The following is a 24,782-nucleotide window of genomic DNA, read 5'->3' on the forward strand; positions in this document are numbered from 1 at the left end:
ACCTGGAGGCTTCTTATGAGTTTTAAATGCTCGGCCTTAGCTTAGCTCTTTTCTGGCTAGCTCTTGTAACTTAACCTGCTTCTCTTTTTCTACCTTTTGCCCTAGAGCAAACGTCTGTATATTTTACCTTCACTGCTGCTCCATGTCTGGGTGGCTTCTGCCTGGCTTCTTGCTCCAGGATTATCTCTTGTTCTCCTCCTCTCGCACTTCATATTTTCTTACAAGCCTAGATTTCTCCTCCTATTTATTCTCTTTGCCCGTCAGACCCACCTGTCCTTTCTCCCAGCTCTTGGCCATTCAGCTCTTTTTCAGACCCGTCAGGTGCCTTAGACAGGCAGGCGAAACAGATGCAGCGCATCTTTACATAACTAAACACACATCCTTACATCCTTAAACACACACAGCATAAACAAAAGTAACATACTTTTACGCAGAAAAATATTCTGTAGCATAAACAAATATAACACATTTTCCAGTTAATATTCTACAACATAAATTAACTAATAAAATGAACACTATGACCTCAAAAGATGCAGAAGAGAACATACCAAAATAGTTGGTAGTGGTTTACTTTAAAAGGAGAGGGTGGAGAGACAGCTCCATGGTTAAGAGTGTTTGCTGCTCGGTCATGAGGACCAGAGTTCATGTTACAAGGCAGCTCACAAATGCCTGTAACCCAAACTCTGAGGGATCAAATGCCTTCTTCTGGCTTCTGTACACTCTCACAGACATGCATGCACATGCACGTATGCACACATGCACGCTTTTTAAGGCAGCAATGAAAGGAAACTTCCTTGGATGCTCATAGAACATCATACTCTCCCCCTTGAGATTGGGGAGGGAAATGAAGATATCTAATATACCATTTCTAGTGTTTTACTGGATGTGTTAGCTGATTTAATAACACAAGAGACAAATTAAAAAAACCTAAGGACTGAAAGATTATATTATAGGGTGATTATATGGAAAATCCAAATCTTGCTAGAGATAGAAAATATATTTAGCAAGATCACCAAATAGCAAGTCAGTACATGAAAATCAATTGTAGTTCTACATAGAAGAAATCATTAGACAATGAAACTCCAGGGCTGGGGATATGGCTTAGTGTGCAGTGCTTAGTGTGCAGGCATGAAGACCCAAGTTTGGTCCCCACCATCCATTAAAAGCTGGGCATAATATCACACATCCGTAATCCCAGCACGAGGAAGGCAGAGACAGGATGATGCTTGGGATTTGCTGGCCAGCCAGTGAAGTTGAACTGGTGAGCTTTAGGTTCTGTGACAGACATCGACTTCCATACAGTGCATGCACGCATGAACATGTACATGTACATACACGTACATTCACAAAAGAAAATGAAGTTAAAATGTCATCTATGGCAGCATTTAAAAGACTCCAGTGTATAGGATTAAATCTAGCAAAAGGCACACAGTGCGCGTGTCCAGTGGAAACTATACACAAGTGCTCAGAAGAATGAAATAACTAAATGTTCTGTTTTAGAACATTTAATATTAGGATGTTAATTCACCCCCAAACTGACCCATAAATTCAACACAGACAACAACTACAGCCCCAGCAGGATAGATACACGTATATAAGTTAATCAGGTCCTAAAATTTACCCAGCATGTCCAAGAGAACCTAAGCAACCTTGAAGGACAAGTTCAAAGTACTTCATTATAAAGCCCCTGGAATTACAACAGTGGCATAGAAAAAGAATTAGCGGAAAGACCAGGAGAGCAGAATGGAAAGCCCCAAAGAAGACCTACACCTGGCTGACCCCAGAGACCCTGCCAGGCAGAAGCTGAGTCACTGAATAGTCAAACTTGGGCGGAGAGTTCCAAGCCTTGTCCTCCTCAATCCCCTTAGGGGGCGGACCTGCGATGTACAAAGTGAAGTGACAAGGCTTCTAAAAGAAAAGAGAAACAAAAGGGTGTGCCCTTCTGAAAGGAAGGTGGGTAGAGTCTTTACGATACAAGGGCTCTCATGATATATGAAAAGATCATTTCTCTGCCTCCCGGGTGCTGGAATTAAAGGTGTGTGCCACCACTGCCAGGTGAGTAGGTCTCATTAAAAACAGAAATTCACTGGCTGGGTAGTTGTGATTTCATTATTTAATCCCAGCACTGGAGATGCAGAGGCAGGTGGATTTATGTGAGTTCAAAGCTATCTAAGATACATAGTGAGTTCCAGGCCAGCCAGAATATATATAGTGTACACCTTTAATCCCAGCACTGGGGAGGCAGAGATAGGAGGGTATCTGTGAGTTCTAGACCAGCCTGGTCTACAGAGAGTTTCAGGGTAGCCAGAGCTACGTAGTGAGATCTTGTCTCAAAAAAAAAGGGGGGGGACTGGCACACACCTCTAATCCCAGCACTAAGGAGGCAGGCAGGTGGATCTCTGAGTTTGAGGACAGTCTGGTCTACAGAATGAGTTCGAAGACAGTCAGTCTTCGAGAAACCCTGCCATGGAAAACCAAAAGAAAAACAAAACCAATCAACCAAACTCCTAGAATTTAAGATTATGGAAGCAATCATTAAGACCGAAATGGCTGGCCAGCCACAGATCTTGAGTATTTATAATACATTGTTCTAACACAGAATTGGTAAGACTCACTATCAATAATGGCCAAGATCTGAAGTAAACATTCCACCATCATGGCCATAAGAGAGAGACTGGTAACACTCACAGAATGGTCCAAATGACAAGGCCAGTACAAGCTGTGTGGCAGATGGGGAGTGCCCCAGCTGGTAAGCATGAACTATATCTTCTAAAACTGAATGTGTACCCATCTATGACACGTGATTTTACTTATAGGTATTCACCATGATGAATGTGAACCAAGTCTGAAGGGCAATCGCAGGAATCCGCTTGGATAAAGGGCTCTCCCTTCTACTCCCAGAAGTTTCCCAGGACCAACATAAACTGATTTACACAGTCCTCAAAAGCTCCAGGACCCCGGGGTGGGCGGTAAAGTCTGGGTTCCTCCTCTATCCCTAAACCCCCATGCCTGCTCCTTTGAGTAAGACTGACTGCAAACGTGGAACACAAACGGTACGGACTATTTTCTTCTTTGTGATCTTCATCCGGCGAAGTGAAAGACAGCTTCTTCCTTTCGCCATTTTCCATGCTAGCCTCGCGTAGCTGGTTCCTTTGGCCCCCAGCCCCTGTTGACAAGGGTGGAGAGGTCAGACACACCCAGGGAAGCAAGGGTGGGGTTCTGAGACCCAAGGTGTGGAAAGGAGGTCTGGGGAAGAGGTCTGGGGTAATGGGACACGTCATGAGCAGGAGGTTTGGGGGTGAGAAGTCAGATAAGAAGAAAGGGCCAGTGGGGGGCAGGTTTGAGGGTGAGATGAGTAAGTTAGAGTAGGGGGACAGTTAAGGATCAAGGAAATAAGTCTGAGGTTGAAAAGATAGGTTTAGAGCAGAGGTAGGGGCCTCCGAGTGGGAGAATGAGTCAGAGGTGGAATACGGGTCCGGAGCTCAGAAGGGGAGGTCAAGGTAGGTAGACCGGTCAAAAACTGGGATACAGGTTTGGGGTCAGGGAAGGGAGGCAGTTAGGGAGTTTGGAGGAAGGTGGGAAGGTAAGGGAAAGAAGGTTGAAAGGGCAGGGTGGGGTGAAAGTGGACAGGTGTCAGAGTAAGGCTGGGGAAGTTCTGCGGTTCTAAGGAGCGAGGTCTGGGGTTCCAATCGGAAGGGGGCGGGGCGGGGTTCGGAACGCGGGATGGGGAGGGGGACCTGGGCGCCAGCGAGAACAGGCCTGGCGTGTCGGAGGGAAAACTGCTCACCTGGGACCCGCCTTGAAGCGCGTGCTGCTCTGCCCCAGCCGTGGGCATCGCGACTGGGCGTCCTGTGGTCGCCCCTGGCAACGGGCCTTGGCTGCGCGGCGCATTGTGCAGACCCGTGGCGCTGATGGCGGGGCTTGAGGCATGCTGAGCGGCGCCCCACTCGGGGTGTGGGGCTTCGTGGACGCGCAGGCGGTGAGGGATGCGGAGGGCTGCGCAGGAGGAGAGGCCGCCGGCTGCGGTGCACAGTCGATACCCGAGGAGCAGACATAGTCCGGACACAGTTGCTGGAACTTTTATTGAGCTTTGGTTCTGGATCTAGTCCCATGCTGCGTTCCAGGGAGTGGCCAGTACCGGAGCGGGTACGGGGGCGGGCCATGAGTCAGGGTTACCTCTTAAGTGCCTTCTACCCACGCCAGGGTCATGAGCTCCTGCTCCACATGTCCCACGCACCTGTCAGGATCACACAGACAACCTGGCACTCAGACTACAGACTACTCCAAGTCACAAAGACCAGGGAGTCACACCCTGCCCCACCCTCAACTTCCTCCCTCCCGGCTCCCTTACTGTCCATAAGATGCCTCCTCATAGGCCTGAGGTGGAGACCGAGTCCCACGGTGCTTCCAGGCGCATGTTCTCCCCAGTCCGTTTGTCAGCTAAAAGTGTCTCCTCGAGATCAGGGCGGCCAAAGAAGTCCTCTGTGCCCAGAGGAACATAGAGGGGCCTTTGTCCCTTGGCTCATTAGTGGGGTACCTATGCTGTGTCCTTGCTGCTCCAGGCTGCCTTCCTATGTGACGCCTTGGGCAGTGGTGAGGAAGGCCCACCCATCCACAGAGTCATTATTTTAAAGCCCAAACTTCAGATCGTTTCATTTGGCTTAAAGCAGTGGTTCTCAACCTGTGGGTCATGACCCCCTTGCAGGGGTCACGTATCTCATATTCTGCATACCAGATATTTACATTAGGAGTCATAACAGTGGCAAAATTACAGTTATGAAGTAGCAGTGAAATAATTTTATGGGTGGGGTCACTACAACATGAGGAGCTGCATTAGGAAGGTTGAGAACCACTGGATCAAAGGCATCTTTATTTCATGGGTGTAGGAGGCTTCTCCCTGACTGGTGACCCAACTTTTATCATACAAACCAAAGAATAAATTAAAAATGGCATTCCACTTTAGGGTCCTATTTCTTACCCCTGGGGTTTTTGTTGTTGTTGTTGTTGTTTTGATTTGGTTTTGGTTTGTTTTCTTTCTTTTCAGAAGCATTTAACAGGCTATGACCACATTTGCATGTTAGCATTTATTGCCCAAGCATATTAAACTATACCAAACAAAAGTATACAAGAGGCAATTTAAGACCCCATTTATTTGAGTTGGTTTTTTTAAGCTCTCTAAAATGAGAAAGTGCAAGTCCGCAGCAATCCCCTGCTGCCTCACTCTGGTCCTGAACATTCAAGTCTCTCATCTCCTAGCAGATGGCCTCCCATCCCAGCTTACTCATGGCTCCCTTCCCACTCAATATTGTGTAGCAGAGCTGCAGTAAGCCCAAAGCCTATAGGGCTCTGCACATATGCAGTCAAAAATGACCTCTCATGGTACTTATTGGTGCAGGCTCCAGCCCTCTGGAGCCGCAGAAGATGAAGATAGGACGGGGACTCCCCGAGGCTGGAGATGGAGCTGCTTTACTGGGTACTTTCCACCTTCCACGTATCTTACTTGCATTTCCGTTTGACTGAAAATAACTACCGCACTTTTCACAACTCCTGGTAGCCAGAGTCATGGGCATTTAGAAGTGAGAAGCCTAGAAGGCTTTTTATTATCTCTCTGACCCTGGCAGCTCTTCGGGGGCACAAAATGCACCTCTGGTCTTTTCAATAGCCTCCTTAGAACCCACTGATACATCCCAGCTCAGGAAAGAAACACTGCAGCTCACCTCCCGGAGGAGGAACCAAACCTCTGTGACAAACAGATGCAGTGAAAATAATTCCTAAAATGGCTCCCTGTTTCACAAGGTACCCAACCTACTGTAGATTCCTTGGTGCTCTTGCCAGCTGAGAGAATCCAAGTGTCCTCTGGCGTTTGGGGAGGTGGCATATACACCATCTCTTGGCCATGATTTTAATCAAAGCCAATGTAATTCTCACAATCAAACTATCCCCACACTATGGCAAGCATGCAGAGGCATGGAAGTGCCCTAAGGCCAAAACATCAGATCCTATGAGTGAGTGAGGATCAAATCAGGAAGTGAAGAGGGCTGGAAAACAAGGGTTTACCCAGGCCAGCAGGGTCATCTGAGAGACACAGAACTGACCCGCTGGACAGGGCGCAACCTTCAACGCTTGCCTGCTCCAAAGTTAAATTACTACAGAAAGTGAGAACCGCCTTGCAGCCTGGCTGCCGCAGGAGCAAAAGCATGTGTTAGAAAGCAGCTGTTGCAGGATAGAGTCTGTACGGTTGACCATGCCGGAGGCCAGACAGACACTGAGACTCCGTCTCCTCATGCTGTAGTCACTGGGCCATTTGTACCACCACGGCTCTCCAGGCTTTCTCTTTGTCAAACTCCTTCAGGGGGCTTCTGGCCACCTGTGGTAAGAGACAAGGACAGGGTTACCTCATCAGGGCCAGACCTGAAAGGAAGGCAGATTCAGCTCGGCCTGTGCAGCGTCTTGTGTTCTTGTATGCAAGCTTCTTTACATGTACAATCTGAGGGGAGTGGACGCTAGAATAGGGACAGCGCATCTTAGAAATGCCTGCACACCCTCCCACAGTTCTGTAGGTGTCCGATGGGACAGGCTTTAAGATGGGGGTGTACCTGGCAGCAAAAGAAGTGGACAACTGAGGCAGAGACACACCTCCAGCCTGAGATGGGGTAACTCTCGCTTGCACACTTATTCAGAGCTCCGTAGATGGACAGTTCTAGAATCTGGCAAGAACAATTTATTCACCTGGCTCTGTGGCTTGCTGGTCAGGACACAGACCAAGGTGGACTTCATTTGGCCCAAGACAAAGAAAGACCTGCCAGGCAGGACCTGCGGGGACATCTTCCTGGGCACAGAACAGCTAGGCACTTGGTGGTCACTTCCGTGATGGCAGTGGGCAAATTTGTCCAGGAAGACACTGCAGGGTCAGATGGCTTAGGGAGACATTAGCAGACCCAACCTCAGTTGTGGGAGTGTCAGAACTTAAGATGGGGTGGGGGCAGGGAGAGTATTGTCCAGGTAACTGTGGACTGGCCACTCCCAGCCCACTGACCACAGAATAGGAATGTCTAGCTGTAGGGAGCCCCACATGCCAGGCAGGGGTAGCCCTCCTCTGCACAGGATGGAGCATGGCACCTTCTGTGGAAGTCTTTGGAAGGCTCTTTCCGTGTCTGTGAAAGCAGAGCTTAAAGCACTATGGCCATGGTATTTTTTCATGAATGGATTGATACTCATTTAGTCATTTAAAAAATAACCTAGTTTGAAATTTATTTCTCCAGGATTTCTCTTGGGTGTTTAAAAATGCAAATAAGAAAAAAAAATGTGACACAAAATGTCACAACAAATATTGAAGGACATCAGTGGAGGGTCCCTCTGAGGACCCAGAATGGGCATCCTAGGAGGCAGGCCACTCACCTCCCCTGCTGGGCGCTCCTGGGGACAGGTCTGGGTGTCCCAGGATGCAGCCTGTAGCCGGGCGCTGACCTTGAAGCTCACGCACTGGATGGCTGTGCCAGTGTTGAGGCCCCCCTGAAGCAGCAGCACTAGCAGCAAGAGCAGCAGGAGCACATCGTAGGACTAGGATGAAAGACAGAGACGTGAGCAGGTCCACAGGCAGACTGCAAATCCTCCACCTTGCCTCAGGCCTCCATAGAGTCAAAACACCTGCCCCTGCCTTGACCACCGAGCCCTAGAAACCCAAACATGCTTTCTTGTTTCAGTAATCTGAATCAGAACATTCCAGATCAACCAATTCTGCCAGCTTGCTTTTAACAAGTAAGCATAAAAAGGCCCCAGGTTGTGTTCCTTCCATCCCTCGGATCCAACAACCATAGGGAGGCTAAAGAGCCTCATGTGAGACTCTCGAGGCTCGTGCTGAGGGTGTGCAAAGGGCAGGCAAAATCAAAATTTTCCTCTATATATCTGCAGGAAACACAATCCTGAGATTGGTACAATTGGCTCTGAAGGGCCTTCGGCTGAAGGAAAGTCATGGGCCCAGACCTACTAGCAAAGAGACCTGAACACCAGCTGCTGTTGTTGGGGAGGCAATAAGGGAGAACAAGAAGAAGGGCAAGAGTCCTTGTCCTGGGAGCCCAGGGACCAGAGGCAATAAAATGCACTTCACACAGAAAGAAGTGCTTCAGAAATATCCACAAAGCAACCAGATGGAAGCCTTCCACCAGTTCACAAAAAACACAGAGCAACTGAATGTTAACACATAAAGGACATAGTGCTGATAGACATGATGCTGTGAGACCCTGATCCCAGTACTCAGGAGGCTCAGGCAGGAGGCTCTCAAATTCAAGGGTGAACTGGACTATACAACAAGACCCTGTCTCAAAAATTAAAATATAAATTCATGCATAAGAGCAAAAGCTATGTGTGTTGCACAGAGAGGAGCTCTCCTGTCTGGAGGGGAAGGAGGCAAGTTTACAGCCTCTCCCATTAGCACAGGGCAATCCCAGTACATAGCGACAGGTTGGAGCAGGTGCTGGGATATAAAGAGAGGACCTTGCAGGCAGACGCATAGTTGATGAGAAAGAACATGAAACGATTGATGGAAACAAGGGGTGTTTTACAAATGTGGCTTCAACAAGAGAAGCATCTTAAGATCCAATTTGTTGTGCATGGCTTTGCTGTGCTCTGGAAAACTCATGCTGGAAAGTCGTCTAGTGAGGACTCAGGGGTCCAGATACATCTGTTGTCTGTATAGTCCCTCTCCTGGGTGTTCATCCTCAGATTCATACGAGATGTGCACAAAGGCTGGTCACCAGGAGCTATTCATAACAGCAGGTGGAGGAAATAACCCAGTTCCCATCACTAGGGACTTGTCAGGTCAGTGGGGCAACATTTGAACAGATTAATGAAAGAGTACAGGAGAGTCCTGATTCCTCTGGGTGCTTACCAAACACTAGGGTAAATTATTGGGTTAAAAAAATGACCCTCAGTGGAGGTTGTGGTGGCGCACGCCTTTAATCCTGGTTCTCAGGAGGCAGAGGCTGGAGGATCTCTGTGAGTCTGAGGAGGCCAGCCCAGTCTATAGAACATCAAGGAAAAGAACTTCAGGAAGTAATAGGAGGAGGGAGTGGGAACTGCAATTGGTATGTAAAATGAAAAAAGATGGTTTGTTTTAAAAAATAAAATAAAAAGAACTTCAGGAAGAAAAACAGAGAATGTTCAACTTGAATTGGAAACAATACAAAAGCCTGTCTGTAAACATACAATTCTTTCCAGCTCTGTTCAGGGAAAGGGCTCAGAAGGGACCTGAAGCAGGGAGAGCACATAGAGGCAGATTCTGAGCCCGTGGGGATAGAACCAACATGGAGAAAGCAAATCAGATCCTCCCCCATCCACACACAACCCACCCTACCCAGAGCAAACTGGGCAAGGCCACTTTGTTCAGGTGGATGCCCATTTGTCCCGGCCACTGTCAGGAAAATAGTGCATGCCCCAGAGCCACCTCCCCAGACTTTGTTAACAAAGAGTCTCAAAATAGAATGGATACGTACTTTGATGGCTGGTGGGTAATCTTTAAAAATCTCGACGATTCTCATGACGCTGAAGGACAGATATCCAGAGGCAGTGAATAGCAGTGGGGAGGTCAGGCTGCTGATGGCAATCAGCACCTCCACCTGGCAGACAAGCAGATGCGGTTGGGCAGGAGGTGTGGCCAGTGCTTACCTGCCTGGGAATTTGTGAGGCTGGACCACTCTGTGGCCCCGGACAAACTCTGCTCATTCACTCAGTGCTGTGTATGGCATGTGAGGTTTTGAATTTCACCTGTGACCATCAAAGCTGATGAAGAGTCAGCTCTTGTGTGTTATCCATTTCTCCCACTCTTCTAAGCCCTGTTCTAAACGCCCCCGTGTATTAGGGCCATACAACCCAGCATGGATACTCGTTTTCAGAACAGTTAGGCCCAAAGACCAGTGGTTGCTAACATCTAACCAGCTTTCACAGGAGGTGGGACAAAGATAGACTAGTCTCTTCCTTCATCTTTGCTCAGCAACAGGAATTTCTGGCTTCCAAACATGAAGTGCTTATGTCTTGTTTTCAGAGATGGGTAACTGGGCCCCTGGAGCCCCAGGACAGTTGTGGATCCTCTCCAGGGCAGTGGTGCCTGCCCTGGCTCTCTCACTGGTCCCTAAGGGCCTCTCTTTCTCAGCTCCTGTCCAGCCACACCCAAGTGTGATCCATGCCACCATAGAAGGGCTGGGCCTCACCTACCAGACATTTGCTGGGACACTCTGCTGTCACATGGCTGGCAATGGCACTTGGAAAACACTGGGGAAAGAAGAGAACATCTTAGAGATGGGTGTCCAGGAAGTCATCTCCTAGCCTTGTACTCCTGCTCTTATGACATGCGCCCTTCTGTCTGGTAGAAGGAAGGCCAGGACTGCCTGACACAAGTGGCCTCGGCTCAGGGAAGCATCTCACAGGTTTGGTATCTTCTTGTTCCTCAACTATTTGTTTATAAACATTTAAGACTCCAAGTAGAAAAGCTGCAAGAATGGCAGAGTGACATGCCAAGTCTCCAAGTCCCCTGGGATGACCTTGCTGACACCTGTCATCTCTGTGCTCTGTGCTTCCAGTCTGGTTATTTGACTATCTGCTACACACTTGGGCAGCACAGCGCAGCATATGCAAATGTGGGCCCAAAAGCAATATAAAGAGGAATCTGCTTCGCGATCCAGGACTGAAGCTAGGGCCTCCTCATTGTGCCCCCTAGTTAGTCTCTATTCGCGGGGATGTCCCTTAACCTCTGGCACCTTGGCAGACTTTTCTGAGACATGGATCCTGAGCTGCACACAAGCCTTTGTTGGGTTAGGTGGGTACCTCTTCAAGATGAGACAGGAAGGTCTGCCTATCCTGGGCTGGGGACAGTGTGGGACTCTTCCTTTGGATACCAAAATGTCTTTTCCAAACTCCAGATAAGCAAGGACAGTGGAGATGGCAGGGGCCAAAGGGAGCCCTTTGACTATCTTTCTGGGTCATGGCCCCAGGAGTTCCAAGGACCCTAAACAGTCTGAGGGGCTTCTGAACTGTCTCCCAGTTCAAAGGTTCTTATCCATATAAGCAACTATAAAGTAAATACCCATGCCCCAGGATAACAGCACTGGCCCTAGGATACCTGAGTCTACATAAACCAAGAAGGGGTCTGCAGTTGTCAAGGCCCTAGAGAAAAGGTGAGTGGAGACGGCAGAGGAACTGGCAAGAGAGGCTGAGGTGGCTGCACGTGCGTGAGCAGGGCCTGACGCAATGTGTCAGCACAGGAGTCTCTTTTGAGGGTGGCATTTCCAGAAGTGCCCTCTGGCAACAGCAGGAGCAGGATACAAAGCCACCAGTCAGGAAGCAACTGAAGTGGCCCTAGCAAGCCAACAAGCAGGGGTAAGGCTCTTGCCTTCATCCATGTGGACCCCAAGGATAGGCTTCAACCCCACCCCCCATCCCAGACTCCTGTCTATATCCTTGGTCTCTCTGACCATCTTCTGGCCAGTACGCAGAAAAATAGCACTGACTCACTACCATTCCAGGAATTCTCCTTCCCCTCCAATCTTAGGCCTCCTTCTTGGGTCCCCCATACCCATTTCAAAGCTGCTTGTACCCTGGAGGAGTGAGGTCATGTTGCATAGAGGTATAACTGGCCAGGAGAGGGGGGTCAACATTGGGTAGAACCTGGGATATTTTGCCAGGAAGGATAAAGGGGCATTCTAGCATATAGATCCTGGAGGAGGATAGGTCTAAAGGGAAGGTCGTGCTCATTGGTTTAACTCTCTGTCCCCAAGAAGCTCAGCGTGTAATTCTCTAGCCATCTCTGCAGTGCAGACCACACAGATGAGTCTTCCTTGTTTTGTCTCCCTGAGAGCAACAGGCTCAGGGCTCACCCTGAACATGTAAGAGATGTCTATCTCTGTCATGGCCCATTCCTGTCTCTTCCAGAGAGCAACTGTGTCCACGGATGACTCTGCACCTGTCTCCAGGGCTCTCTAGAATGAGCACACAACCAAGGCTGAAGCTCACTGAGGTGATCACAGGTGCCCTGGGCCCTTGGAAGGGAGCTGAACCACAGCTTTGGTGGGCATTTTGCCTCATCATGGCTTAACAAAAAGATTAAAAAGGTGTACTGGTTAGTTTTTGTCAGCTTGACAAGTTCAGCCATCTAAGAAGAGGAAACTTAAATTGAGAAAATTCCTCTACCAAATTGTCATGTAGGCAAGTCTATGAGGTGTTTCTCCGTTAATAACTGACATAGGAGAGCCAAGGCCATTATGTTGCTGCCCCTGGACAGGTGGTCCTGGGTTATAGAAAGCAGGCTGAGCAAGCTGTGGGGTATAAGTCAGTGGGCAGTGCCCCTCCATGGCCTCTGCATTTGTTCCTGCCTCCAGGTTCCTACTCGACGTTCCTGCCCCTAGTTACCCCAATGAGGGACTGTGACATGGAGGTGCAAACCAGATCAACCCTTCCTTCTCCAAGCTACCTCTGGTTACAGTTCTTATCGCAGCAATAGAAAGCAAGCTGGCACAGAAGGCAAGCAGCCAAGCCCAGGGCATGGTCCCTGGGCAGCTTCAGAACCCACTTCTGACTCAGAAGCCCATGGAGGAAGTGGAGGATGCTCATCAGACCCTGTTCACATCTCTAAGATGGCAAGAGCTTAATCTAAAAGTCTGCCTAGCCAGAAACACAGAATGGAACAAGCCAGCAGCCAACAGCAAGTTACTAGTGGCATGGTGCAAAATGACTATTTAGCCAACATCTGGGAACACAAGCCACAGTGGGTATGGTTTCAGCATACCCACTGAAACCTGGGTATGTGTTTCTGAGATGTGTAGAAATACTGAGTGTTGAGGAGTTGCTTTAGGCTGACTGTTCTGGGGCATGTCATGAGCTCAAACGAGCTTTGGCTGCGTCCGAACCCAACCCATTGTTAAGACTCTTGACAATAAATTACACGGGTAGACTTAGAATGTTTTAAAATGGCAAAAAGATCGTGTTTAAAGGAGTGGCCAAGTGTCACACATTCCCACATGCTAAACCTGTGCTAAATGTTTACCATAGCAGCATTTAATATAATTTGATTTCTTAGAAAAATATGAAAGTAATATAACGGCAACAGTTAAGATAAAATTTTATGGAAACACATTTAATCCTTGGTTCCCAGATTCTTTGGGGGATGGGGACTCTCCTGTGTACCCTCTTGTCTGAATGTTACCAACACAGTGCTAAGAAAAGAAACCCAGCCATGTAGGGTCTAAGGAGGGAAGCTCAAAACTGGCGATAACCATGTCTAGTCAGCTATATACATAGACAAGGTGACCGTCCAGATAGCCAGATAGTACTCACAGCCACTAAAATCCAAAAGAACGTCACTGAGAGATGTGGGCCCGAGACAGCTTCATCTACATTTAGAGCGATCACCCCACCAAGGACAGCGGAGACACCAGCAATTACTTCTACCACCTGCGGGGAAAACGACACAGTCACTTTGCTAGGCCACCACGCCAATGGTCTGCCCCTGTGGTGGGGTAAGAGACACTCTGGAAGTCTCCGAATGCAGTGTATAGATACAGACCTCCCCGGAAGGGGCCATGGGCTCAGTCGGTGCCCTTCTTTGGCCTGTTCACATTGACCACGGAGAGACCACTAGACAAGGCCAAGGAGGTGGATGGTGGTGGGAGCTGCAACCTGACCCACAGTGAGGCTCACGGGCAGAACTCAGCCTGAGGGGGGTGAACCTGGAGCTGCCCCATTAGGAGCACCAGCCCAACATAGTGACAGAGGTGCTCATGCTGTATCTACCACATGGAAGGCTGAGTCAGGAGGGCTGGTAGCTCAGTGCGAACTAGGCTATATAGCCAAGCCCTAGGTCAAAGTAAGAGAATGAAGAGGAGGGGGTTTTTCTTACAGAGTAGGATTTTAGGACCCGAGCAGGAAAAGCCACTTCATCCAGAATGTTGGTGCCATCCGAGATAGAACCCTAGGAAGAAGGAAAGCCTTGTGGAGCCATAGAATGCTGGAGAAGGGTGCTGGTTGCATGGGCAGAGTTATACTTCTAAAAGCCTCAGTGTTGGCGCCCTTCTGTCTGGAGGAGCAATGCAAGTGCCGACATTTCCGCTTGCATGTGGATGTGTCCAATCACTGCAATTGCAGCTTACCAACATTTTTGCAGAATTGGTCTTCCAGTGACAGTCCTGAAGACAGTACGGGTGGGGAAGGACACTGGGAAGGCAGTGGGGCTGTACCTTCGCCCCCAGGCTCAGCCAGCAGCTCCCCCAACCCATACCTGTGCCCTCGCACTCGTGGCCTCCCCCGCAGCCAGGCCCAGCTCAAGGACATGAGGAGATAGCTGTGGGAGACCCACCTTCTTCTTCTTGCAGGACTCCTCACTGGACCGGGCCGAGATGATCACTGTGGCTGCCATGAGGAGCTCCAACAGCAGGAGCAGGATGAGGTTGAAATTAATCTGCAAAGGGAGCATGTGCCTCAGCCATCCTAGTCCTTCCCCCAGAAAGCGACCATCCTCCTTCGGCTGCTTAACCCAGCTCTCCTTTCCTTCTTTCCTTCTCATAGGCCTGAGTAAGCCATGGGCGACAAACTGCTTCTCTTTTGTGTGGGTCTTGTTTTTAGCTTGGTTGATTTTTCTCTCTTTCAATCTCCCTCTCTCACTCACTCTTTCTCCCCCTCCCACACTGTTAAACTTTTTGATATTTAAATTTTTTAATTACATCTCTTCACTGTGGGGGAGGGAGCATCAGTCACAGCATGCATGTGGAGGTCAGAGGACAACTTGGAGTCAGGAGTCAGTTACTTTCTTCCACCTGTAGGTCCTGGGGATTGATCTCAGGTTGTCAGGCTTGACAGCAAGCATCTGTATCTGCTAAGCCACATCGCTGGCCCCAAGTTCTTGTTTTTAAAACTACTCTTAGTGACTGGCTATGCAAAGACATGACAGAGGCCACTGGGCCTGGAAGCCAAAGTTCTCTATAGAAGTTTCACCTGGGCTGAAGTCTCCCATACGGATTGAATAACTAGAACCTCATGGTCGTGGAGAACTGAAATGTGGCAGACAAAGAGCCCAGTCACATGGGCCTGTCTTTAGTCCCTGAACAGCCCCTCACAATCAATATCTGTGTCTGACCTAACATCTTCGTGACCCCGAGGGAAAACATTTGGAACGTGTACGTAAAAGACCTCTAGCTTCCAATACCATAAAGCTAAATATGTTATAACATCTGCAAGGTATAAAAGTGACTCCCCCACTTGTCCACCGCTTGCCTTCCTGGTAAATGCACTGACTTAGGACTTTCACTTATTGTGGGTCTATAATGGCTCATATAACCTCTTCCACAGTAGAACGTCATTCAAGGTATCCTGAGTTTGTGTTCCTGGGCCTTGGCTGCCTCTATCTTGCTCATGATAAACTACATTTGATCCGTTTTGGAGCAAAACTGCCTCATATCAAGCCCTTGAACTGTACACCCCACCCCACTCTAAGCTCCCACGCTCTTCTAAGCACACAGAAAACACGAGCACAGATTTCCACAGCATGCTCTCAGTTCCACGGGCAGTTTCTAGAAACTGCAAATACAAGGCTGGAAGGCTGACAGAACCACGTTGAGGGCGACTGTGTCAGCAGTTACGTAAATGTTCACACTTGCAGAGCACAAGTCTAGCATTCACAAGGACTGGAATTTGTGCCTTGGCCCTACATAAATAAATAATAAATAAATACTTAACTGATATGGACGCCCTCACTATGCAGTACTAGGAGATGAACTTGAGATCCCCTACATGTTAAATAAGTACTCTACCACTGACTATGCCATAGCCCTCTTTTGAAATAGTCTCACCAAGTTGACCAGGTTGAACTTGAACTCACTCTGTATGTAGTAGGCTAGTCTAGAATTCACAGTCTTCCTCTCTCAGCCTCCCAAGTTGTGGGATGATAGTTGTATACTATATGTGTAGCTTTGAAAGTAAATTTGTAAGGGAAAGACTATGCACTAATATTTGACTAACAGAACATCAGAATATACAAAGTAATGACAGACTTTCAGGGAGAAATAGATAAACCAACAACTGCAGGTAATGAATTTAACTTACTTTTCTCAGAAACTGAAGCAAAGCACAAACACATACAAACTCTTATTCATGATGGTACATACCTTATTCCAGTGCTTGGGAGGCAGAGACAGGCAGTACCCTGTGAGTTCACGGCCAGCCTGGTCTACAAATCAAGTTCCAGGTCAACCATGGTTACACAGTGAGACAGGGTAATACACACACACACACACACACACACACCATCTTAAAACCAGAAATGTGCTATGTTAAGTACATTTTGTTTTTTGTGTTCTGATGCTTGGATGTGGTCATGCTGACCCTGGACAGCCTTGATCTTCCTAGGGACGGGTAAATCACTAGAGTTGGGAAAAAAAAGTTTATACAACCCTCCAACCCCGTATGGCCCCTAACTTGGCTACTATCTATCTGCCTGTCACCCCAGGGCAGGATCCAGGCAACTAGGGATGGCCTGGAGTCCAGCACCTTTGGAAGCTAAAGCTGGAGGGTCATCTGTCTCTCCCGTCTGACCTCTCCTTTTCTGTGGAGGCCACAATGGAAATGCTTGCCTGTTTCCCCATTACTACCTCTGTTTGTACACTGCCCTGCTGTTCCCCTGGTGGCTCTGATGGTGTGGGTGTTTCCTCCATTAGAATCTGTGAGCAATAACTCTCTTTTCAACGGAAAGTGTCTCCTGAACTACTGTCTTCACCATATCTAGACAGTTATAAAGCCAATATTTAAAAAACAAATGCAATTCTCTGTATAAATAAAACAGACAGTTCATTCTTTGATAAACATGGAACACTAAGAGAAATCTGTTTTGCCACATGGTGAGCCTTGGTAAATGTCAAAGAATTAATGCACTTGGACTATGCATTCATGTTGTAACATAATGGTATCAGAAATAATAATATGTAGATGGTATTTAAAGATAATTCCATCTGTCTGTTTCCTAGGGATCTTGACAATGAACAGTCAGGACACTCATTTCCATGGCAGCTAATTCATGAAAGTGAGTTCTTGGACAAGAGGAGTCCGTGACGGTTAGAGCAGATTGTCTCAGGGACTGCAGCTTCTCCGGGGAGCTCCAAGCAGAGTGGTTACAACTGAGACCACCTGCCTTGCAGACCCAGCCCTGCCAGACCAATGAGGACAAAGCCAGAGAAAAAATAGGTCCAGCCGTCTCTGAGGCCAGGCTAGAGGGTACTGGTAGACAAGCGCACTTAACCCCCGCCCCCCAGATCTTCAGGGCCAAGGAGAACCAAATAGCATTGAAAATGAGAATTTTCATCAAAATCTAGGGAAGACTATAGCATAGCTGAGACAAAAACCTGTAACTGAGTGTTTACCATACTAGACAATAGGTGAAGTTGGAGAAACTGAAGTTCTGAAGTCAAGGGCAGAGTTGATGCAGGTTTCCCAGCACTGAGCAGAGCCCAGAGGATCTGAGGAAGGGCCTGCAGGACAGTGTGGCACAACCCACACAGATGGAGGCATGCTCCTGAACGTCACCATTCACATGGATGTCCCTGAAGGAGGCATACATAGTTTCTGAGCAGGATTGGGCCAAATACTGTGCTCCTCGGGTTCCTCCTACCCCAAGTAGCTTTTACTATTGGCTCAATAATCATCAGGGCTCAATGTGGTTGAGGCTGTGGAGGGCCTAGTTACTTATGGAGTCTGACCTCTAGCCCAGGTGGGATTGAAGTTCTGCAGATATAAGCATCAGGTGAGGTTGGGGCTGCTGGTCCATTGCCAGTGCTCTCACTGCTGAGTCATGGCTCCAGCCCCTCATGCATGCTTCTTATCCATGCTGTACCAGTGTTTCTCCAAGGTTTCCACTTGGTATAGTGCAATGTCTTCATTTTAAGAAAATACGTACAAGTACCAAATAGTCCTCCAAAGGGCCTGCTGCTGTCATCAGAGAGGCTCTCTCGGCGTATGCTGAGTTACTTTGCTGTGTGATTTCCTCCTCCTTGGGCACCAGTTTCTCTTGGGGATCCTAGTGTGTTGGAGGTATCCCTCTGCTACTTCTGCATCTCCTATTCCCACCCTCAGGGTGCTTCCATGCTTGGAAGAGAGCAGTCTCTCCTAGCTGCACCCACACAGCTCAAGCTTCATCTATGTGGCAGGTAAGAGGTAAGGGGTCTGTCTGGATAATTCAATTGAGTATTTGCTGTAACTCAGATCATAGCCTGATGCCCCCAACACGATGTGACTCTGGTCTGACTGACTATGATAGTTCTGTAACCCCATGCCCAGCTTACCCTTTTCCAGTACTTTGGCTGTGAAAGGACGTGTCCCCACCTGTCCTTGAGCGATCTTTGTCCTTTGTGCTCCCCTGAACCAGGCCCTATACAGACTTTGGAGAGGAGCCTCTCACTGTGTCCTGCATTGTCTCATGGGCTCACCCTCCATTTGTCTGGGGTGTGTACCTGTCATCCACCCTCTCCTGGCCTCCACTGGCATCAGGCACACACACAGTGCACAGACAGATATTCAGGTAAACATAAAATAATAATAAAAAGATTATTGCAATAGTTTTTAATCTCTTGTTAGGCATATTCCCAGGAACTTTATATGTTTTGTTTGGTTGGTTAGGGTTTTGTTTTTGTTTTTTGTTTGTTTCTTGAAACATGGTCTCATAAAGCCCAGACTGTTTTCAAACTTAACTGTACAACCAAGGCTAACCCTGAACTCCTCTGATCTCCCCATTTCCATCTCCTAAGTGCTGGGAATAACAGGCAGGTGTTAGCATAACCAGTTCTACACATGTAATTCTAGAAAGCATCTGTGTTTAGAGAATATTTTCAATTTTGTGACACAATTAAAATTTTATGTTTATTTTTCATATCCAGCAACTTACCACATGCACTCAATAATCACAGTGTCCAGTCGGCTGCGTTTCTTCTATCCACAGCAGCCTGGATGGTCCTTGAACTCTTGTGTGTTCTCACAAGAGTAGATAGAGCATCCTTAATTCTGGTGAGATTTTTCTTCTGATCGAGTATCACAATTTATGTAATATTTTCCCACTTTTCTCAGTGGCACGAAAAGATGGTAGAATGCCTCATAAACAGCAATATCACAGATTGGATAAGATACATTAGTAAGTTACTGTCTTTTCTAACATGTGTGGAACTGGACTAACATGTGAAGCACTGCACATACTAGAAGCACATGCTCTGTCCCTGAGCTGCAACCCAAGCCTGCTGCTATTGGGAAATAGACACTAAAATGTCAATAGATTTGTCCAATGGAAGAAATTCAGGATTCAATAGAGATGATTCTTTCCTTCAGAAGCATAGGCAAAAATCCTCAACACCCGCCAGCAAAGGCATCTTACAGCGACTCTCTAACCAGGGCTTGCCCCTGCTCAGTGGGAGCAGCATTTGATATCAGTGGGAAGATATGACTCGGGTCAAAACATGAAATCCATGTGACTCACGTTTATGGCTGAGGGATTCAGGATCAGTTTACACCCAAACCAGATCAGACATGTGGTGGTAACAGCGAACGTGGAGACAAACAAGATCTGGAAGTTGGGAATCTGGAAAACAGAGCAGGAAGGCATTTCCTTCTTTAGAAATACTAATGAAATCAAGACGCCATCTGCTTTCTACAGCGCAGTGCTGTGGGCTCTCCAAGTCTGCAGGGGAGGCTTCCCCGGTGGCTTAAGTCCAGTGTGGGGCTGCAGAGATGTGCTCACTGTTCTTACCAAGGAATCAGACCGGATTTGAGTCCTAGCACCCACCTCAGGTGCCTTCAATCACCTAGAACTCCACTTGCAGGGGAGCTGACATCCTCTGGCCTCCACAAGTACTTGGATACACACAGTACACAGGAATTCATGAAGACACACATATATGCATTAATTAAATATTTTTTTTTAAAAAAGTACAAAGCCTACTTACCGCACTGATGTTTCTCCTCCCCACAGCAAAGCTCACGATTGCGGAGGGGATGCACTGAAAAGAAGTCAGAACCTGGATGAGCCAAGAGTTCGCCTGAGTCCTGTGCCCTGGACATGGTGTCAACCTTCAAACAGTGCATGGCAGGCCGGGCGTAGCTCAGTGGTAGCTAGGGCTCTTGCCTATGGCGCTACAGACCTTGGGTTTTACCTCCAGCTCAGCATATCATTAAGATAACCATGTGTTACAATGTTTTAAGTTTCTACAATGATCTGAGTCAGTCTACTTGATACAAGGAGCTCCCTCAACCCTGAAAGTCCCTTGATATTTCAAAGTAACTTTATTTAAAAACAGTATTTAGGAGGAAGGGGCTCACCAGTCCCCACCCCTCGCTGAGGAGCTGCTGACTGCTGGGGAAGGGAAAGAGTCTTTTGTTGTTGTTGTTGTTTTAATGACATGACCCCTGGTGGGTTGACTCAGCCCAAATTGGACTCAGTGGGTTACTAAAAAGAAAAATGAAATGAAGTTGGGGTGGGGAGTAGGGAAGTCAGAGATAGATCCGAGAGAATAGGGAAAGGAGTGGAAGTAGAATATAGTCCAAATACATTGTATGCATGTGTGTGAAATTCTCAAAGAATTTACAAAAATGTTATACTTCAAAAGTTAATTCAAACAACATTCAGTTGGAAGAGAGTAGAAGTCATACTATAACTTGGTATTGTTGAACAATTACCCAGAAGGGAAATGTATCTATGTGGTCAAAACAAAAGTGTCCTCTTGTATTTAGAGGTCCCGTTATCTTGGTGGCTGTCATTCAGGTCATGTCTGACCCTGCTGTGACCCAAAGCCAGATCAAGAACCAGGGGAGGTGGTTAGTGAGAGTGTCAGGGGAGCTGGAGGTGGACCGACCGGTCTGGGTCTGGTAAGCCTTATGGTGTCAATCATGTGGGCAATGGGATCCTAGTCCCCTAGAACAGTAGATGGGACCTAAAAGGATATGGCTCATGGGACAGTGGTCAATGGGAATGCCTACGTAACACATATAGTGGATGGTGTGGAAGGGAAAGGAAACCTGTGTTGAGGCCCATGGTAGGACTTGGGACCTACTTAGGTAACCCAAAGATCAAACCCCAGCTTCTGGGAAGACAGCTGCCAGGGGTGTAACAAGGCAGGCATGAGTTTTTCCCACCTTTGAGACTGAGGGATCATTGCCACCCTGGAGCAGTGTCTGTCAGAAACACAGTGATCCTGCTCCCATGATGAGGACACAGTAAGCATAGCCAGAGAGGGAGCAGCAGGAAGGGGTTCACGTTCTTTCAAAGGAGCAAAGAGGCCAATGATAGCTTGGACACATGGCTGGGGTGTGGCGCTAAAAGAAACTGGTGTCTTCAGTCTTTATTTTCTTCTTTTTTAAAAAGAATTATTTATTGTATATTATGAGTGGGAGTGTTTTACCTACATGTGTCCTTATGTACCACGTGTATGCCTGGTGCTCACAGAGATCAGCAAAGGGCATTGGATCCCCTAGAACTAAAGTTACAGATGGTTATGAGCCATTACAGATGATGGAAGGTGAACCCTGGTCTTCTGCAAGAGCAGAAAATGCTCCTAACTGCTGAGCCCCACATGGTCCTTTGTCTTTTAAGATAACTCAGGCCCCTGATGGTAGCAGTGTCCTGTGGGAGGGGTAGGGGATCCTAGCAGGGGTTTAGGGAAGCAAAGACTCCCAGGGACCTTGACCTGTGCTGGCCAGCCACCAGCTGAATAGGAAAGGCATAGGGAGTGAACCTGGGGATCCAGGACCTCGAAGGACCTTAGGGTGTGTGGACATTTAAAAGAAAATGGCCCTCAAAGGGAGTGGCACTAACAGGAAGTGTGTCTTTGTTGGAGAAGGTGTGGTCTTTTTGGAGGAAGTATGTCATTGTGAGGGTGGGCTTTGAGGTCTCTTCTGCTCAAGCTACACTCAGTGTAGAGACAGTTCACTTCCTGTTGCCTGTGGATCAAGGTGTAGAACTTTCAGCTCTTTCTCTGTGTCTGCCTGCACACCCCCTGCCATGACAATAATGGGCTGAATCTCTGAAATTGTGAGTCATCACAATTAAATGTTTTCCTTTATAAGAGTTTCTGTGGTCATGGAGTCTCTTAACAGATACCATGAGAAGGTCCCCACAGCCCAGCTATCACATAGATGATAGTGTACCCTGTGCTTAAGCTAAACAGACACTGGGGAGGCAAGAGACACAGAGTCTGGGGATGTTAGTGTCTTTCTCCTTCCCTCCTTGAGGACAGTATCCTTTGGCAATGGATGAGATTCTAGAAACATGGCACCAGGATTTGGGAGGAGCAAGGGTGCAGTCTCCTAACTACCAAGAGTGGAGGTTTAGTGGCACCCAAGACAGTAGGAGCAGGAAGACACCACAACACACTGGATCAAAAGTGCTGTTTCTGACATGGGGGGTCAGGCTACTGAAACTAGTCACATGGGTAGTTACCAGAAACAAAACTAGTCACATGAGTAGTTACCAGAGACAAAACTAGTCACATGAGCATTTACCAGAAAGGAAACTAGTTATATGAGTAGTTACCAAGACAAAACTAGTCACATGAGCAGTTACCAAAGAGGAAACTAGTCACACGAATAGTTACCAGAAACAAAACTAGTCACATGAGTAGTTACCAGCAACCTATAAACCCCAGGTCACAGAGGTTCAAACCCACATTGGGAGAATTAGGATGCTGGCTGAGGAGTGTGCTTACAGAGCCTGCCGCACAGCGCAAATAATCCATCTCAGAGGGGAACACATTCCCCAAGTAGAGCGAAAACCCAGAAGTCACAAGAAGGCAGCTCTGCAAAACAGTGACAGAGATTCAGATTATTATTGGCTCTGTTAGATGATGAGACACCTAAGGAGGCAGTACCCAGCCCTTTGATTGCAACTTAACTGTTCCCATACTAACCAACACCCTCCCATATTTATTTTGCCTATATATGGGTCCTGTATGACTGCAGCTCTTCTTGGCAGGACCAGCATAACCCAAGGAATGGACCTCTCCTTTCCCATCTCTGGTGCCAGAGCAGAAACTGCCACACTCTTTGTGTGTGTGTGTGTGTGTGTGTGTGTGTAGGGGGTAATATGTGGGGATTCAGGATCCTACCCCATGTGCAGGTTCATAGACTTGTAAAACAACTGCCTGCCCTACTGCCTCTGCAGAAACTGACCCAAACTGGGATTTGGAAAGGGTTTAGAGTTGGGGAAAGGGAGAAGTCCCCATCTAAATGTAGATTCTCAGACCAGGGCTGCACAGAACTCAGCTCCTGTCATAGAGAAATGCATGCAGTGGCTTGGTCCTCAGCTACTGTGCACACTTTAAGCACCCAGGTTATCTGCAAGACTGTGTATATGAGTCCTGGGGCCCCACATGGCACTGCCCTACCCTGGGCTAGCTTAGATCTGCTCTCTAGCTATACCCAGCCTAGCCTTCTCCATGTTTCCCCATGGTCCCCCATGGTCCCCAAAATCCTATGGCTGTAGCTCTTCCTGCTCCATAGTCCTGACCCCAGCCCTGGCTACAGCTCTTCACTCCACAGAGCTACCCTGAAGTATGAGATGGCTTCCAACCTTCACAGACCACCATTCATGCCAGCTACCTGACGGGTGACCTGTGGGCTCAGGGTAAGTGTGGTTTAGGGACATAACACCCTCCGCCTAGCAGATATTGAGAAAAGTAACTGACAGAATACAAACAAAAAATAATATGTCGGCACTCTAGGGGCCCCCCACCAACATGAGACCTGTTCCTGCCTGGCCCACCTGAGGCAGATTGATTCCCAGTCTACGGGGTCACATACTCGACAGAACAAGGCCAGCACCGGAAGTCCTCTGAAACAGTGTTGAGCTACTCACCCCCATCAACACCGAGAATACCCATGTCTTGTAGCTGAGGCACGGGGGCAACCTCTTCGACAGCTGCAGGTCCTTCGTCTTTGAGTCAGGTGCGTAGCTGCCAGGGTCCTGCCGTCCTGTGTCCTGCCGGCCTCTCTCCAGTGTGGGCATCCGGTCGTAACCCAGTTCCTCCCTGAACTGCCCCTCCCGTGTCATGGCACTAGAAACAGGCATACTACTGAGGGTGACACTCAGCCAAGCTGAGACTCATAATAGACGTGGACCACCATTCCCTCCTATACAATGACCCCATCTTGGACAGTCTCAACAAGGGAAAAACCTCTGGTCATAAGTCTCTTTCAAGAAATTCCTCTAAGAACTCTCTTTAGAGAGAAAATATCACACTGTGTGGCCCAGGCTGGCCTTAAACTTCTACACAAGTAAACACTACTATGTCTGGCTTAAGTAAACACTTTCTTACACAAAGAAATATGCTCATACACTAGGGGTGTGAACTTAAAAAGGAAGAAGCATTTAATCCTCAAAGTGGGTAAAACCACCCAAACCCAACCGGATTCAGGGCGTTTCGACTTCATCTGAGTCTTCAGATAGAGTATGTTCCAACTTCCACCAGCAACTTTATGAGTCTCAACCAGAGGGGCAACACAAAGTAGTAATGTGAGATTACAAAGGATGTACTTACTTTGTAGTTTAATGTCTTCATGCTTACCTCTGCTGCTGTCCGGTTGTTGGGAGAGCTGGCCTCTGGGTGATGGACTTCCAGCAAGAACTATTCATAAGTGGAACAAAAGCTCAGCCAAACTGCGCTGCAGCCAGGAGCAGGCACACAGCTTCCTGAATTTCAATGAGATTAAGGGAGTGGATCTTAGAAATGTCCGTTTTGGTTGCATAAACCCTGGCTTGGGGCTTTCCTAACACAAGC

At 47.9% G+C, this 24,782-nt stretch overlaps 2 protein-coding genes across 4 annotated transcripts in view; both read right to left on the reverse strand.

Moving 5' to 3' along the window:
• The window catches only part of Ttll8 (tubulin tyrosine ligase like 8), a 46,010-nt gene extending 41,081 nt beyond the window's left edge, over positions 1-4,929 (reverse strand). The window contains exons 1-3 of one of the 2 annotated variants that reach the window (XM_085678858.2): positions 4,352-4,929; positions 3,788-4,237; positions 3,062-3,166 (exon numbers count right to left, since the gene is read on the reverse strand). In XM_085678858.2, the coding sequence (XP_085534984.2) occupies positions 3,062-3,166; positions 3,788-4,163 (481 nt within the window). In that variant the 5' untranslated portion in view covers positions 4,164-4,237; positions 4,352-4,929. Of the gene's footprint in view, positions 1-3,061; positions 3,167-3,787 lie in introns of both variants that reach the window. The other variant, XM_087899164.1, reaches the window with a different exon arrangement.
• A 136-nt stretch (positions 4,930-5,065) lies between these two features.
• Mlc1 (modulator of VRAC current 1) lies at positions 5,066-24,782 on the reverse strand. 2 transcript variants are annotated; one of them, XM_048444896.3, is made up of 12 exons: positions 24,570-24,782; positions 23,861-24,074; positions 22,713-22,802; positions 19,959-20,012; positions 19,493-19,594; positions 14,342-14,443; positions 13,886-13,957; positions 13,324-13,440; positions 10,210-10,266; positions 9,492-9,614; positions 7,399-7,560; positions 5,066-6,367 (listed from the first exon to the last, which is right to left on the reverse strand). In XM_048444896.3, the coding sequence occupies exons 1-12, from the start codon at positions 24,635-24,637 to the stop codon at positions 6,293-6,295; spliced, it is 1,236 nt and encodes a 411-aa protein (XP_048300853.3). In that variant the 5' UTR covers positions 24,638-24,782; the 3' UTR covers positions 5,066-6,292. The 2 variants fall into 2 exon arrangements, with proteins under 2 accessions (XP_048300853.3, XP_048300854.3); XM_048444897.3 differs by having other exon boundaries at positions 23,861-24,059; positions 24,570-24,778.

Source organism: Myodes glareolus, chromosome 19 (genome assembly GCF_982192425.1).
Source record: "Myodes glareolus chromosome 19, mMyoGla1.1, whole genome shotgun sequence".
NCBI lineage: Eukaryota > Metazoa > Chordata > Mammalia > Rodentia > Cricetidae > Myodes > Myodes glareolus.

Coding starts and splice junctions, on each gene's coding strand:
- Mlc1 (XM_048444896.3), bottom strand. CDS start 24,637: ATGAATAGTTCTTGCTGGAAGTCCATCACCCAGAGGCCAGCTCTCCCA. Junction 20,013..22,712: donor TGCGCTGTGCGGCAGGCTCT/GTAAGCACACTC, acceptor ACTTCTTTTCAG/TGCATCCCCTCCGCAATCGT. Junction 19,595..19,958: donor GGAGGAGAAACATCAGTGCG/GTAAGTAGGCTT, acceptor TCTGTTTTCCAG/ATTCCCAACTTCCAGATCTT.